Source organism: Mesoplodon bidens (genome assembly GCF_964165515.1).
Source record: "Mesoplodon bidens genome assembly, chromosome: 5".
Taxonomy (NCBI): Eukaryota; Metazoa; Chordata; class Mammalia; order Artiodactyla; family Ziphiidae; genus Mesoplodon; species Mesoplodon bidens.
The window spans coordinates 139,002,038-139,019,612 of NC_138161.1; the positions used below are offsets into that span (position 1 = coordinate 139,002,038).

General features: G+C 51.0%; 1 protein-coding gene across 1 annotated transcript in view; it reads right to left on the bottom strand.

Moving 5' to 3' along the window:
• Nucleotides 1-8,843: 8,843 nt before the first annotated feature.
• The window catches only part of CLSTN2 (calsyntenin 2), a 628,388-nt gene continuing 619,656 nt past the window's right edge, over nt 8,844-17,575 (bottom strand). The window contains exons 13-17 of the mRNA XM_081235450.1: nt 15,622-15,792; nt 15,007-15,152; nt 14,753-14,876; nt 13,788-13,972; nt 8,844-11,636 (exon numbers count right to left, since the gene is read on the bottom strand). Of these exons, the coding sequence (XP_081091576.1) occupies nt 11,442-11,636; nt 13,788-13,972; nt 14,753-14,876; nt 15,007-15,152; nt 15,622-15,792 (821 nt within the window). The 3' untranslated portion in view covers nt 8,844-11,441. The remainder of the gene's footprint in view (nt 11,637-13,787; nt 13,973-14,752; nt 14,877-15,006; nt 15,153-15,621; nt 15,793-17,575) is intronic.

Consider the following 17,575-nt stretch of genomic DNA (forward strand, 5'->3'; position numbering starts at 1 on the left):
AGAAATTTAAAGTTTGTGATTCGAACAGGTGTAAGATCGCAGCCATGGGAAGAAGCCCAGCAGATTCCTGTGATGGTTCTTATTTCTTCCTATATCTTTATATACATACCGATTCTCGGTGGCCCTCACTCTGTGTCAGCCTGGAGTGGATAGGACAGCTCAATTAGGCAGGGGAGGGGTGCTGAGAGAGGGTAGGGGTGTGAAAGGGCATTCTCTCTGATCTTCTGTGACTGGGCAACCCCGTTCATTGAGCAAGTTGATAGTGTGCTCTCCTGAAACTAGATTCAATATGCTATAAACACACAACATCCTTCTAACGAGATAGTCCAGAGTTTGCCTTGTATGACACTCATACGCACACAATAGTATATTTAGCAAACAAACACATGTTTTAACTGGAAAGAATTCACTCTGAGGCAGCTGGAAGATCTCAGAAGTCTGACATGTGTCAGGTACACACTGGCCCAGCCACGGAGATGCAGATGGCCACAGCGAGAGGCATTCTGGCCACACTGGCAGGAACTGCCCAGACTGTAACAGTGATCTAAGGTGATTCTATAAAATGCTGCTGCTGGCCCTTCCTCTGTCTGTAGCGTCAACACCACAGAGGTTCCAAGGAGAGAAAGCTCACCGGACCTTTTCCCCACACACTGTGGTTGGGCAGCTGGGAAGAAACAGCCATCCAAGGCATCTAAATGGTGGTGGCATCTCCAGATAAGGGAGAAGGGAAGGGCAGAGAGAAGGAATTGCTAGACCTTTCAGACTGGCTGAGCCCAGAACCTTTACATTTAGTTCCAGAACTGAACTAAATTGGCAAAATTCAACAGAATAGCCTTGAGTATTTAGGAAATGGCAGAGGCCACAAGAGGGGAACCCCCAGCCCTGTTCCCTGTAGAAATAGCTTGCTGGAAGTTATGCAGATTTGGTTTAAGTGGGATCAGCTCGCTTAATGTAACATCCCATCACTGATCACTACCAGAGAGGCAGACCCAAGACCTGCAGCTGGCTGAACACGGCACCGAATCTGGGAATCCACAAAGGCTTCTCCTCAACCAGCTGTGATGATCTCTGAGGAGGAGGTCGCTGACCTGCTTCCCTGCAGCTCATTTAACTTGGGGTATAGTGACACTACTGAGTGTCTACTGAGTGGTGACAAGCTGGGCCATCAATTTCTAAATGCTTAGCAAACTCCTACTCTGTGCCAGGCACTGTTCCAGTGCTTTGAGAGCTAGAAGTAAACAACAATAAGAAAAAGGTCTAACATCCAAACCAGGGCTTCTAAGGAATTTAAAATGTGAACCATCGACATCTGCATTCTATATTTCACTTATTTCTGCATTTTAGATATGTATATGACACATATATTTAGCTGTCCTTAGCTACTTGTCTCTGAGAATTTATATTTAATATATTAATTTTCCAAATGAATGTCCCACAAAATCATTCTGACTCTTACCTTACTGACATAATGTCCACACCAATAACATAGCAGACCTGCTCTAATCCCTACAGATTTCTTTGAAAACAACTGATTTCTACATGCAATTTCTTTTCTAAACTCACGAACTGGTTTTCTTCAATCTCATTCCGAGCCTGTCCAGCTCGGTCCACCAACAACCAACCGGCTCTGGAAGCACTGAGGTCAGGCTGGAAGCAATCAGGTGGATTGATCCATCATGACTAGTTCAACGGAGAACTGAAATCACCTTCAAACAGCTCTGACTGTGGAAGCAATTGATTTGACTGCCTCTGTGGTCATATGGCCAGACTCACCCATACTTGGCTGAAATCTGGATGTGGCTTTCAATCCAGAGCAATCCTCTGGCTTCCCCGGTGAGGGGTGTCCCTGTTGCTGTCACTCCTGCCCAGCCTCACCTGTTCCCTCTCCAACTCTGAGTCACCTTTCCCCTCAATCTCTTCTCTTGCTTTTTGAGTGATCAGCCCTGGCTACTGGTCTAGCTTACCGACCTCCAAAATGCTTCTGCTTTGTTTCCACCTCTTGAAACTGACTAGTGAAGATGGGCATGACCTCTCCAGAATCCCATCTGCCAGAGGCTCCTCTGCAGCCGTGTAAGGGAGCTGGGGGGCTGGGGTAGGGGCTCCAGATCCTTGCATTCCATATGCACCAGGACGGATGTACTTTTGTCTCCAGGGGTGGATGTGCACATGCTATTCACATCTGTGACCCCCAGGCACAGGTGGAGGCCCCCGTCACAGAGCTGTTCCCTTCCCAAGGGCTGATGCCTCCTCATCCTTTTCACTCCCTTTTCTACACGGGGGCTGGAGCCTGTAGCTGAGACTTGTGGTCGATTTTCTGCTTCTGCAAATAGACACAACCTGTGGGCTCATTTCTCTGAGAGCTCCTTCCACTGGGGAAAAGAACCCTCCAGTTTTGTTTGTGTGTGTGTATGTGTGTGCGTGTGTGTGTGTGTCCCATTTCTGTACTGAAATGCTCAGGAAAAAGGGTCTTGGCAGCAGAGATGCATTTTCATTTCAAGATAAAAGCAGACAGACATTAGAGCCGCCGTGTTTCTGTTGCCTGTGATTAACACACACCGTCTGCATTTCGGCCCTTCTCATGTCTGTTGCCCTCTTTTCATTATTCTATTGGGGATTGAGCTTCATCTTGATGAATCTCCTCTGCAGTGAATCTGATAAAAGGGCCTGAAGAGCAGCACAGGGCTGGGGGCATTAACACAGTACGGCTTTCTCTCCTCGGATGCTGCCCCTGACTTTGGGGAGCAGCAAGTGGTCTCGTGGAGGCCCACCTACCCCTGCTCCTTGCCTAAGGGCTCCTGTTACAGGTTATAGCTGGGAGGGGGTCCCTCTCCAAACAACACCGCTCTCTTCTCTTTCCACTGTTGCCCTTCAGATGCAGGAGGATGCACTTCCATCCTCCTCCACCTGCGTTTATGAAGGACCTGAACTTGTACATGAAGAGAAGAGATGGCAGAGTCTTCCTCCATTGGAGCATCTTGATTTTTCAAACCCCATGCACTCACGGAAGTTAAGTGATCTCTGGTCTGCTGTTTACTTCAGCATTTATGGAGCACATGCGGTGGGCCAGCTGTCCTGCTAGCCACCCAGGGTGTTGCGATAGACAAGACCCTCTTCTTGCTTTGAGGAGGGGGTCTGTGACGGCAGAGGAGGCAAGAGTTGGGGAGCCATACTAGCCTCACACAGCCATGTTTTCCAGTGCCCTGGTCAGGCACCCCATTAGGCATCTGGAAAATGAGGGCCATGGTTCCTTTTCACTCAACTGAAAGTTCTCATGGAGTGGGACCCTGACTCTGAAGACGTGTCAGCTCAGGGGTCCAGAGGTACCAGCTTCTCCCTGCTCCTGAGAATGGCAGGAACCAGCTGGTATTGGGACATGGTTCTCTCTAGTGTTTCTGGCAAATGTAAATGGCTGGTATGTCCCACCCAGTGGCACACCACGTGCGTCTCACCCGTATCCAGGCTTCCCAATGAACGCTCCCCCTTATTCACTCACTCTACCTGGTGTCCTGGCTGGATCTCAGCCTCTCACCCTCAGTCCACCATGTGTCCCTGGCCTGCCTGCCAACGAGAACAAAACCCACCCTGTTTCCAGAACTACCGAAGGCCTCTCTGTCCACTTTCTGCCATCCCACTCCACGTCCTTTTGTCCCATAGGAGCCTTTGTGATAAGTGACTAACCTCAGGGAAACACATAACATGGCCTTAAGGTCTTGGGCCAGAAATGTTTCATGAGAAAATTCACAAAGAGTGGCCAGTCTGTAAATGAAAACTCTTCTGGATCTCAGCGACATGAAGAAACACTATATCTTCCCCTCTTGGGTCTGGCTAGTTCTCCCCACGCTCTCTCCCCAGCACACAACTGGACAGCCCTAGTTATTGTTGTTAGTATGTTCTAATTTGTTAGAGATGAGTTATTGCCCACATGATCTCTGTGGTCTCAGGAGATTGAGCATTTAACCAGAAGACCTTTTCCAAGCTGGGCTGGAGAAATGGAATTGTCCTATGGGGCATTTGGGAGGACTCAGCAAGGAGACGGCTGACAGGACCAGGGATGAGTGTGATCAAGAGGGGATTAGGGTTCACGGACCTAAACAGCAGATGCTGGATCTCCCAGGCCATGTATCTGGGCTGTTTCCCAGCCCATTTCTCTTCTATGCTTCCTCCCCAAGGCCCAGCACCCCAGCGCTCTGACTCCCAGAAATCCTTACACGAAGACACATTCTGTACCCCACAGCTAGGTGTAAATGACTAATAGGGCACCAACTAGTTCCTTCCAAAGGTTTGTGGACCTTCATAGAGTTTCAGCCATAAATCAGAAAGCCAAATCAATAATCAGTGGACCTTAGGGATCTGGTTGATGGGGAAAAAGGGCCTTGGTGGAACCTGGCACCTTTGCGGGTCGTAGAAATTCAAGGGCCAAGACATTGTCTGTAGGGAAGGCTGCAGCTTCGATTTTGGGTTTTGTTTTCTAATTTCAGTAACAGCCAGAGTGAGTGACTGCCCTTCCAAGAAAAGCCATTCATTCCCCATCCAATTTAGTGCCTGCATGGTGACGCTGCATGCGTCAGTCTCATTACAAACAGAGTGATGCTGCAGTCACCTGGCAGTGTCCTTAACTGACCCCGCTCCAGTCCTGCCAGGCCCTGGACGGTTCCACCAGCATAGGGGCTGTGTGGAGACCACTTCTCCTGGTGATGCAGGATCATTGCTGCAGTTTAATTGCTTCCCCTTAAAATACAGCCTTGGAGGAGATTGCTCAGCTTATAGGAAGCTGGAAGGTGGTCTCCCTAGGGCTGGGTGACCTCACTACAGCTTCTCCTGGGTTGCGTCTTTCTCCAGGACGAATGGGGCCAGACCAGCAGGAAGTGGCTCATGCCCCGGGGCGGAGTGGAATTGGGACTAAGACCAGGGTTCTCTGAAACCACTGCTTCAGGGAGCGTGGTTTAGACCCTAGAGGGCCCGGGATGGGGGTGGGGCGGTCTGTTTGGCCCCCTCTCATCACTACACAATTCTTTTCTTATCTTGCTAACAGTGGTCTGATCCCAATGCCAGCTTACATCCTTCTTCTCACCCTCTACATCCGTGGTTTTCAAACCTTAGTTTGCTTCAGAATCAGAGAGCTCGTTGAAACACAGATGCTGGACCCCACCCCCAGTTTCTGGTTCAGCGGGTCTTGGGCGGGGCCCGAGAATTTGTATTTCTCATTTGTTCCCAGGTGAGGCTGCTGCTCTGGCCCAAGGATACCTTGAGCACCTGGGTTCCACAGGGTGGGGTGTGAGCCTGCAGCGGGTCCCCCGGAGTCAGCCCTGCCTCCCTCTCCAGCTCTGACCTGGGGCCTCCGAGGTGCTCACTCACTCAGGCTGTTCCATGGCTGTGGGCTTTCATGCTGGTCCCTGGATCTGGGTCACCCTTCCTAACTTCCGACGTCTGGCGGCCTGCTCTTGGTATGTAAGAACTTCCTTTGAAATGTATATCTCAGAAATAACGAAATTTCCTTGTCAATTGCATTATTATGAACTTTCATCAAATCTTTAACCGTGGTCGTTTTTAAGTCTTTTGTCATTTACAGACAGTTCTGGGTGTACTCTGATGCTTTTGCAGAAATGTTCCTATAAAAGGGTTTCATCTTCAAGGAATTCATGGAAAAGACTGACAAGTACAGGTTTCTGGTAACTGACTATACTGCTGAACTGAATGAATAAGCATTTTCAGAACTCTAATGGAAAACTGATGAATTCATAAAAGTGCTAACAAAAGATCAAGATGAAAAAAAATTAATTACATGGGACTGAGTGAATTGATGACGATGATTGTAATTTTTGTGACTTTCTGTTTGAATATATATATATATATATATATATATATATATATATATATATATATATATATATAAAATCCCCCCCCCAAAAAAAAAGAACTTCCTTTGGTTGCTTTCACTGAATCCTAGCCCTTGGCCATATTATTTCTGCCCCGTAGGCAGGGTGACTGGCTTCCCTCAGCAGGTGAACCAAGTCAGCCTGGGGTGGAATTAAGAAACGCATAGGGAAGCACTGCCTGCTTCCCTAGAAAGTTCTCCACTTGGCCTCAGCAATGTGTGGCAGGGCTCCCAGAATCACACCTACCACCTGACTTAGGGTGGAGAACTGCCAGAGCAAGTTATCCCCCCTCTACCAACCCCAAACTCCTGTCCCCCCAGTCCTGACGGCTCATAGACAGCCTCCAGCAGGGCAGAGGGAACATCCCAGCAGCTTGCAAGACCAGGAGATCCTCACGGGCAGGGCCACGACTCATCCATCCTCTCTTCCCCATTCCTGGCACCGGGGGTGGCACACCACGGGCGCTGAGCAAGGGTTTGCTGAATTACATTGAACATAGCTGCAAACACGGAATCCCATCTGTTCACTGATGGCATACGGGGGTGTCTGATTGCTTTCTGGGGTGCTGGTGGAGGTGACATCTTCTGTCTCTTTTCGTCTCCCTGGGATAGTCAAGTTTGGCTTCTAACCCACTTCTTACCAAGTCAACTAACTCTTCTTTCTGGTTGGTGCCCAAAGGAAAACTAGAGCAAGATCTCTAAAACAGGTACAGAATAAATGTATAAAGTAAAGCAAATAAAGGCAGGGAAATGAAGGTGCTGGAGTAGGCTTCTAAACTTTCATTACTCATTTCCTTTGCCTACAGCTGGACAGCGGAAAGTGGTTCCATGAAAATTAAATTGTGCCCAGGGCTTTGGCTTGTCAGCCTCGATAAATGTCGGATGCAGCTAGAGAATGGTGTAGCATCCGTAGCCTGCCAGAGTACATGGCAGGAGGCTTTGGGGATCACCCAAAGGCCTCAGAATGATCCTCCCTGAAAAACATCTATTTTGCACTGGTAAATTTTTTCAGAGGATTAGACCAGCTCTCTCACTTTTTTTTGTAAAACTGATTTGGTTAATTTAAATGAGAGGACAGTTAAGAAAAAGTCCTCCTTTGGCTAAAATTGAATCATACAGCCAAGAAGAATGCTAATTTTGAAGTGTGCCGGGGCAGGCTTTCTACTGATTATGCTGTATTGATTCAAACAGTCACAAGACTTTTAGATCATTTTTAGAGTGATGGCGTGAGCAGGGCTGAATGGAAATCAGTCTGAAATAATGAACATTCCTGCTTAGAAATCATTATGGGCTGAGTCACTGGGGGAAGGCCCTGGGCCTGGGAGTTAGCCCTTAGCTCAATGGGGTTTGTATTCCAAGGTCAGCGGGTTCCTGGACCCAAGCCTTTCAGTTCTTGAGGAATGCTTGCCTGCGTTTGAGGCGATTCAACAAGCAATAAGTATTTTTTGGTTTTGGTTTTGGTTTTCCCCCTGGAACATGGATTTTAAAAAACAGCTTAATTAAGGACTGTGGTATTATTTGCTGTTTATTTTGGAGGCAAAGACCACTGGGTAGCTGACGGGAGGGCCTAAGGTAGTAATCTGCTTTCCCTTGGCAGCTGGAAGGCTGCTTTCCCCACACGCATGGTTGAGGTGTGCAAACCATGGCCCCTGGGCAAAATCTGGCTGGCTGCTAGTTTTTGAAAGGCCAGTGGGCTCAGAAAGGTTTCTCCATTTTTAAGTGCTTGAAAATAAAAATCAAGAGTCATAAAAGTTTGTGACATATAATAACAATATGAATTCAAATTGCCTGCTTCTTTTTAGTGTTCATAAATAAAGTTTTTTTGGAAATATAGCCATATCCATTCATTTAAGCATATTGTCCGTGGCTCATTTCATGCTACCATGGCAGGGTCAAATACCTGCAACAGAGACCACGTGGCTTGCAAAGCCCGAAATACTTACTAACTGGATCTTTACAGGTGAAGTTCGCCAGTCCCTGTTGTATAGGAACAGAGGGCATTGCTTCCCTTTCAGGAGCCCAACTCCCTGCAGGGTCCAGGTCCGCCAGGCACAGTCCTTGCTACAAGCAGATGTGGGTGGGCTAGGCCCTGCTTGATAGCGTGGCTGTGTACATTCACGAAAGAGGTGGTGAAAGCAGAACCCACGTTTTTGGTAGCTAGATGAACTGGGGCCTTGGTCAGATTTATAGCATTTGATGAAACCTACTAGAATGTACCTTTCTTGTTCTTTAAGACTGATGACCAACTAGCTGATTGCTTTACTCCACTAGGGCAGCCATTCTGTACTGGCTTCTTCACCTCAACCTCTTCTTTCGCTTCCTCCCTGTCACCTGAATCACATGAGAGGTTTCCGCCTATGTATTTGCAACTTCCAGAGAGCAGGGTCTGGTCATCCACTTGGCAAGACAAGCACTGGTCTGGCCTGTGGACAAACTGGTCAGCTGTTCCCCCCGGTACAAGTGTACATGTACTGCTGCTGCTGTCTGGGTGAGAAGCCACAGGGGATCTGGCCATCGGGGAGTTTTGGTTCCCAGATGCCAGCAGATGGAGCCTGGAAAACGCTGGCCTTATGAGTGGCATTTCCCACCTGTGGTTAGAATCCCTGCAAGAGGGCAGATCACATTACTCACCACTCACCTGGATACTCCCCGAAGCTTCTGCTACTTTTATATAGTCTCCCCTTCTTATTCTCACCCATGGTGCTGAGCAGGGTGTTGGGAACACAATAAATGCCCACTGACCCAGCAGCATCACTTCAAGTGCCTTGTCCTTGGGGCTGGCATGCAAGGTGACCTTCCATGGCAGGAGTTGATGGAAAGGGCTCAGTGGGAAATAAGGGGACTCGACCCCATTGTTTCTCTACATATAAGTCCAGTCACGAATGAATCAACTCTGCTGCCCTGGCCAAGCTCCACTTTCGCCTGTTGCCTCCCCCCACACCCCCCTCCAGCCCTGAAAAACCCACGAAATGGTTTCACATGCCCCAAGCAGCTCACCGAGCCGTGAATAAGTGATGTAGCCATAGCATGCAGTTGGAGGGCACCAGACCACCTTCCCCACCACAGCCAAACCGAAAGACCTAGCAGAAGAAAGCACCCTCATGAACACCGGACTTCAATGTGTTCAATCAAAATCCAATTCAAAAAGAATTGGCTTTAAACCTATAAATACAGGACTCATTTTACTGCCTTAATTTCGGAAGAATTCTGTTAGCTCCTAAATGCCTGGCTAAAACGTCTCTTTTTATTTAACTAAGGGGACTGTGAGGACTACAAATCCAAGATTTTCTCCTTCTAGGTGTGCAGACCCTGCCTGATAGACAAGGGCTATATTTGACTGGGAACGTTCACAGAGGTGTCTATTTCCATTCAATGAATGTAAAGCCCCAAACTCCTGCCCGCGTCTTTTCTAAGGAGGGGAAAATCAGAGCATGCGTTGAGTTTGCGAATATGTCCCTCTTCTTCCTGTGACGTCTCCTCTCCCTCCCTCTGCATTTGTCTCTTGTGTGATTTCTGTGCCTGTGACTGTCTCTCCTCTGCAACTATAAAGTCCTCTGCGGGAGGAGCTTCTTCCGCTTTCTCCCTTTCCCACAGCTGCTGGTAGAGCGCTTAGCACGCAGTAGGTCCTCAGCAATGCCTCTTAGCTGCATGACTACAAATAGGTAGAATCAGGGTGGTAGGCACTGGGCCAAGAGTGGGGAGTCCCGTCTTGTCTATGCCCCGGAATGACTCTGAGCAAGATGCTGAATCTCTGAACCTCAGTTTACTCATCATGAAAATGGGTCTAACCAGAGGCGTTCCCCACTCCCTCATGGGATTCTTGTGAGGCTCAAAGGAGGAAACAGATGCAAAAAACACGTTAGGCGAAGGAAAAGGCTGCCTAAGGTGGTTTCCTCAAATCAGAAGGTTGCAAAGACCTGTCACGGATCCTCACTGGGTGGAGGGCAGACTAAAAGACATTGATGGTGGTCTCCCTTCCCAAGCTCTCTCTGAGTAGGAGAGTAGCTGTGTCTCTCTGACACAGGGAGTAGGATGAACAGATTCCTACCTTTCTTTTGAACCTGAATACCCTGTGCCTAGGGACCAGCTCTGTGCCCGTGCCAGTACAGGATGGGCTGGGAGTTGGGGTGGGGGAGAGAGGGGACAGGTCATACATATTGAGGACAAAAAAAAGCCCAAGACATTTGAAACAAAGACGTTCTTAGAGCCTCATGGAAGTCCTCTAACAGCCCTAGCTCTTGCCTGCTATACTCTCCGCCAGAAAAGATCACAGACCAGTTACTATAGCAACAGTTCTCCTCCAAAAGTGTCCATGTTAAGATGGAGATGGAAAAGGTTTCCTTATTAAAACAAAGAAGAAGGAAAGAAGGAAATGGTTTTTGGATGTATTTGCCCTCCACCCAAAGCATTGCTCCTTTTCTGAGAAGAAGAAAGAAGCTGTTATCATGGCAAAGATGCTTCGAATTTCTAGCAGTTAAATCTCCAAACTCTTATTTTAGACTCGGCGCAGTTCATGCTTGTTCCAAAACATCCAGGAGGAGTGTATCTTCTCAAGAAGCAAAACTGTGAACTAGGGGACGAGGGACCCTAAGACTAGACAGTGAGAGCCTTGTTAACCTTGGGGTCGCCCTCTGGCCCCGGAGAGCCCAGCCACCCCTGTCACCCAGCTCTGCGTCCACCATGAAGCCCTTCCTTCTGATCCCTGGCTGTAGGCTTGTCACAGCTGTCACCCAGGGCAGTGGCTATGTGCAATGCTTCCTGGCCCTCGTGGTGTCGTGTGGTGGGAACCCCCAGCAGGGCAGCACTGTGGGTCTCAGCGGCTGCCAGGAAGGCAGGTTCTCAGAGAACTTTGGCTGGAACCAGGCCCTGCTCTGGCCAAGGACCTGCTCTTGGTTTCGGACTTTTCATATGAGCTTCTGTGGCTTCACAAAGGACAAAGGGAAAGGCTCTCCAAAATGGAAGAGCGCGTGTGTGTGGCAGTGGGGAGCCGTGGGGACAGCCTAGGCAAACCTTTCCCTGCAAACTTAATTCCACCTCGGTCCGGACGTTCCTTTGAAGTGTTGAGGACGTAGACCTCGGGTGTGTGGAGTCTGAGCATCCTGCTTGTAGGAAGCAGCCTGGAGAGTCAGGTGCGAAGAACCTGATGGTCGGTGTGGAGACACCACGGAGTCAGTGCCCGCACGGGGGGTTGGAACCTCAGGACCCTGAGAACATGGAGCCCAGGTAGGGGAGCGACATGAAGGCTGACCTTCTCCCCTGCAGGGGAGAGCAAACACGGTACCCACGGATCTACTGACAGGCTGCTGGGTGAGCCCAGTGCAAGAGAAGTGGGGGCCACAGGACAAAATCCCCCCTGAAGTCCCCAGTGAGGATGACGCTGGGCTTCTGGGAACTGCCCCAGGGCTGGGACGCGGGGAGTACCCAAGGCGTAAAGGGTGGGTTCCAGGGTGCTGGGGAAGGCCTGCTGGGACCTGTCATAGAAATCAGAGGCGACGCGATAGGCTGGGGCGTACATCGGGGCGGGGCTTCCAAAAGGGACACGTGGGCAGGCGCAGACGGCCGGGCACTAGTAGGGGAGGGTGGAGTCATCCCACTCCAGCTGGGCTTGCGCGGCTCCGCCCGGCCCGTGTCCGCCCCTGCCCGCCCCCTCCTCCTCGTCCTCCTCGTCACTGCCCTCGGAGTCGCTGCTGCTCGAGCTTAGGTCTTCCTCCTCCTCCTCTTCCTCGGTCTCATCTTCCCCACGCCCTGGGGCTCCGTGTTTCTGTATGGCAGGGAGAGAAGGGAAACGCTCATCAGGGATGAAACAGGAGCCACGCTGGAGCTTAAGTTTCTCCCTCCATTAAGGAGACATTTAGGGCCCCTTGGAACTCCTTCCCTTGATGCTAAACCCTTGGGCCGGGAGATAGGCTTTCTGGAAGGGAAGTCCTTTGGTGAAAGACCATTCGGAGGGCTATGGACAAAGACAAGAAATGGCAAATTCCAGGACCCAAACTCAAGGTAAATCGTTGCGGTTTTGTTGTTGTTGTTTTGCGGTACGCGGTCCTCTCACTGTTGTGGCCTCTCCCTTTGGGGAGCACAGGCTCCAGACGCGCAGGCTCAACGGCCGTGGCTCACGGGCCCAGCTGCTCCGCGGCATGTGGGATCTTCCTGGACCGGGGCACGAACCCGTGTCCCCTGCATCGGCAGGTGGACTCTCAACCACTGCGCCACCAGGGAAGCCCAGTCGTTGCGTTTTAAACATTGGACATTTAGGCCGATCCCACCCATCATTCAGGGAGGCTTTCGGGCCAACGTTTCTTTCCTGGCATTTCTGAAACCTATCTACATAGGTGTCCTTTAGTGACTTCTTTAGTGACTTGCTTCTCAATGCGAGGATAGCATTTAAGCTTGTACCCCTCTTCCAGGTGGGAAAATAATGTCTCTGGGAGCAGAAGGTCTTCTAAGCCAAGACTCGGCTGTGCCGCCCCTCAAAACTACTCCTTTCAGAAGGACAAAGTTCACGGTCCTCATTTTCCACGCCTGCCCCTCACCCCTGGGGGTTTGTGTCCTCAATCTCTACCCCATGCTTTTCCAGTCCCCTCCCCCTCCCCCCAGCGTTTTGGCAATGCCAGTCAAATCTTCTTTCTGGATTTATGTTTGGAGTTCATAAACCAGCCATAAGAGCTGTGAGCCCGTGCTTGGCTACATCCCCTCTCTGGAGTGTTTTCTCTTCTACCTCTCCTTCCCCCAGATCCTACTCATTCTCAAGGCCTCTCTGAGGCTCCAAGAAATCTTCCCTGGACAGCCCCAAAGGCTCTCCCTGCTCCTGCTTCACTGACTGCAGGCATCACCAGGTTAGCCCTTGGTGAGCACGCTGTGGCCGGGTACTCAGAGCGCTCCTGGCATAATGGTCTTGCCTCCTAGGCCCAAGGCTCAGCTCTCTGAAGGTGGAAATGCTGGGGTCCCCAAAGTGGTGCGCTCAGCCCTATACCTACAGCACACGCTGGGACGAGCTGACCTGCATTGGCACCCTGGCTCTGAAGTTGGAGCAGGAGGCCAGGTGAGGCGGGGAAACTGGGGAATGGCTGGGATACTTTTCATTCCTCAGTGGCTCCTCCTCATGGCCACTGACTCCCTCGCTTTCTTACTCCTGCCTTTCCCCCCACCCAGCAGCCATGGGCAGACCAAAGGGCCCGACGGAAGCGGCTTTTCTTGAGTGTCCTATGTCCAGATCAGGGACATTTGGACACTCATGGGTGGATTCTGGGGGATGATGGGCCACTGGAAAGATAACTTTAGAATCAGACAGGCGTGGGTTTGAATACTGGTGGTGCCATTACCAGCTCTGGGAGTTTGGGTACTTTACTTTCCCTCTCTGAGTTGGTCCTACCTTGGTAAATGAGGAGGGTGACTCCCACTTCACAGGTTGCTGGGAAGATTAAATGAGATGGTGCGTATTGAGGACCTCGTGCAGTGCTGGCGTGATGGGGGCTCAATAAATGGCAGGTATTACCATTGGGTTTTTGTATTAACATATTCTGAGTCTTTAAGTGAGCTCTGCAGGCAGATGGAGCAAAGCCATCTAATGTATACTGGTAGCTAATCAAAAATTCAATACTGAGTCCCTGAGAGTGAGTCAGCTCTGAGCTAAATACTACAGGGGAGGCCAGGGACAGACACTACGTGGCTGCTTGCCTTAAGAAATGTCTGGTTTTGTTTGTTGGGTGAGAGCAATTCACACGTTTTTTAAGCAGTGAATGTATTTGGTGGGTTAGTGTGGCTCATGCAGGTTGAGAGGCTGGAGGAGCCCAGAGAAGGGAAGGACCAGTGGGGCTGGGCTAGCTGGGCAGGGCTTCTGGCACAGGAAGGATGGAGCTGGGTGGAGGAGAGGCATCCCGCTCTGAGCTCCCAGCCCCCGCGTGACGATTGTTACCTCCATGGGGTTGACTGTGATAGTGAGTGCCGAGTCGTCCCAGTCCATCTCGGCTTCCTTGGCAGCCTCAGACTCCTGGGTGAAGTGCTGGTGGGCGATCCGGACCCGGTACATGCCCATGGCCACGACAAACACTAGCATGCACACGGAGATGATGATGACCACCGTGGCAATGCTCGGGACCACTGGAATGAGGAAGGAATTTGCAGGACATGGTGAGCGAGGGACTAGCTCACCCTTGGGATGGAACACGATTGAAACATCCATGTGTAGGTTAACATCTGCCCTACACTGCCCAGTTGGAGAGCTCTGGGTCAGAACCTTACTCTGTCTGGGCTTCACTTTTTTCATCTATGTAGTAGACTTCATCATTCCTATCCCATGGGAAGTAGCGAGGAGCAAATGAAATCATCTATGTGAATTTCCACAGAGGCACATAGTAGGTGCTCAATAAGTGCACATTCTCTTTGATTTCTTGCTTTTTCCACCAAAGCATAGGGCAGCCCCCTTCCCCTCCCCATGAGAGCTAGAAACTGTGGAGTTCAGTCGGGACAGACAGAAGTGCCCGCCAGATAGGAAGACAATATGGAAGGTACTGGAACAGACGTAAGGGTGGGAGACTTTGCAATATGGTGCATACGTGTGTGTGAGCGTATGTGAGGGGCTCAGGGAAGGCTACATACAGCATGTAGCTTTGAGTTGGGTCTAAAAGGACTTGCAAAATTTTACCCCAGCCCTTTGTAACATCTGCTATTATACATTTCTTATAACTTCTTGTGTACTTGACCTGTGCCCTCCTGAGGCCATGAGTGCCCCAGAGCCAGGCCCATAGCTTCTCCATGGCCGAGCACCTCCTTCAGTTCTGGGTGCCTCTGGCTGCTGCACCCTAACTGTCTGTTGAGTGGACGGTCTTGAGTCACCATCAGCACCTGGTGTCCCGAGGTCCCTCCTCCCATGTGACCTACCTGAACTGCGCTGGATGCTAGTCTGGGATTCCGGGTGCTGGACAGACTGGAGGAAGGGAGGCTGCACGATGAGGTGGTTGACGTGCTCCTTGTCTGAGACCCTGACCTCATGGAGGACACTGACCTGAGAAGAGCAGAGAGGGATGCTGTGGACCAGGAGTGGCAAGAGGACCAGTGGCCGCAGTTCTCCCGAATAAGTGAAGTGAATGAATGGGCGGGCCAGGGCTTCCCTCACAACTGCGGGACTCACTCACCTCCAAGTTGAACTCATTGCTGGTGTAGCGCCCATTGAGTTCCGAGCACTTGATCCTGAACCGCCGGGCCTCCAGGGCAGCTGGACGCCAGTTGCGGTAGCGGATGTGACGTAGCACCTGCTCATAGCGGCTCATGGAGCCCACACCTGTGTCAAGAGACCACACCTGTCATAAGAAGGCAGAAGAGGGGCTGGGGAGACAGGCTGCAGCTGCTGGTGGTGTGGGTCTCCTGAAGTCGGTGAGGGTAAGAGCTCAGGGTGTTTAGGGGCAGACAGTGTGCCAGTGCAGACATTCTAAGGAGCCAATTAAACTGAAGCACGGAATTTCCACATAGATTGGGCTCTGACCACAATGTTTGGCCTCAATCTGAGATCAAACATGGTAAGAGCAGGCACCCGCCTAGTTTCTACAGATTTCCCCAGGAGTGGAACGGGAGCCAAGTCCCCAGGATACTGGAATAGCTCGCCAAAGGAGGGGCTAGAAGTCCACGCTCTGAGGTCAAGAGTCCCCTCCTGACCCACCTCCACAGGAGATGGAGCTGCCATCACACTCATGACTCCCTGGACAAGGCCACTGAGAAGGGACCACTGGGTGCAGGACTGAGCATGGCCTTACCATAGATGGAGTAGCCGGCCGTGGAGTTGGTGGCGTCCAGGTGTCGCTGGTGGAGCTCACTGTGGTTGAGCTCCAAGCACTCCTGTTTGGGGTCCAAGTCCCCTCCCAGCACTAAAATGTCACAGAAATCTAAGTTGTGAAGCATTTCTTCAAAAACTGCTGGTTTGGGGGCTGTAGGAAGACAGACACAGGGAAAACACAGGAGTGAGGACAGCTCAGGTCGTGGCCCTGACACACCGTCCTCCTCCTCCGTCACTGAACCCCAGGCTCAGGCTGGGTCAGGAGGAGAGGCTGGGGCATCCCAAATATCACCTCCACTGCTCAGATGGATGTCCAGGCAGCCCCTGAGGCTGGGCAGCACGAATTTATGTGAAGAACATGAACACAGCAGTCAAAAGATGTGAATTGAGGGCTTCCCTGGTGGCGCAGTGGTTGAGAGTCCGCCTGCCGCTGCAGGGGACACGAGTTCGTGCCCCGGTCCAGGAGGATCCCACATGCCGCGGAGTGGCTGGGCCCGTGAGCCATGGCCGCTGAGCCTGCGCGTCCGGAGCCTGTGCTCCACAACGGGAGAGGCCACAACAGTGAGAGGCCCGTGTACCGCAAGAGAAAAAAGAAAAAAGATGGGAATTTGAATACCAGCGCTGCTTCTGAGAAGCCGTATAGTATTAGAGAAACCACCTCCTGCTCAATTTCCTTATCTGTAAAGAGGGTAAGGGCATTGAGAAGATTGAAAACAATGTGTGGCACAGAATAGACGCTCAAGGAGGATTGGTCTCCTTTGGGACCAGAGATGAGTGCCCCTCCATCAGGCTCTCATAGCTTTCCCTGCGTGGTCATGGTGTGTGTCTCTCTCTGTCTCTCTCAGCAGACTCTGAGCTTCTGAAAGGCAGAAGTACTTTGCATGACTAACTCTTCAGTATCTGAGGGGCTGGCAATGACACATTGCTGAAGTGGAGCTGCACTGGTGATATAATTAAATAAGTAAATTTGTTAGTCTAGTTGGCAAGCTGTTGCATCCCTTGGCAAAGTTCCTCAGGGAAGGGTAGTCTGAGACACTCCATCTTCTTCTCCAGGGTGGGCAAGGTGTGGAAGTAAGTGGTCGGCTCGGGCTCCCAGACTTTTTGCCTTTGTGGCACCAACCCTACCATTTGCAGAGGACACCCCTCCCCTTGCCAGTTTATGGAAGGCTGGTCCTAGGGCTGGAGACTAGCCAGTCTGGTCCCTCTTCTTCACTGCAGTGTGGCGCTGACCTGGAGGTGCCGGCTCCCTACCCCCAGCCTCCAGGGGTGGCCTTTAGTGTGGAGGTGGGAGCACTTTCTCCATCACTAGAACTGTTGAATGTAATTGCCGCCTGTGGACTTTATCCTGGCATCTGTCCCAGGCCCTGGCAACATGGCGGTCAGCAGACCCATCTTTCCAACCCTTGTTCCTGTGTTTCTGGTTCCTGGACAGCCTAGCTGTCCTTGCCTGATACTATGACCCCAAGTTTCCCAGGGGAGTGTCTGAGTATTTGAATGCTGGACAGGTTGGCACTCCTAAATGAAAATCCTACTTTAAAATAAAAAGTGATTAGTAGTTGTGGAGTCCTTGCTATACGCTAGGCACAGTGCAAAGGAAATCCTAACAGACAGACACTAGAGGGGGTACTATTACTATTCCCATTTCACTGATGGGGGAATGGACAGTCCATGGGGTGGGGTGCTGTGGATTGCCTGGGGTCACACAGACAACAGGTGAGGAGCTGGACGGCAACCATGACCTTCTGATCCCACACTTTGTGAAAGTCTCAACCTCTGGGCCGGTGGTCTTTGAATTTTTTTTTTTTCTTTGCGGTACGTGGGCCTCTCACTGCTGTGGCCTCTCCCGTTGCGGAGCACAGGCTCCGGACGCGCAGGCTCAGCGGCCATGGCTCACGGGCCCAGCCGCTCCACGGCATGTGGGATCTTCCCGGACT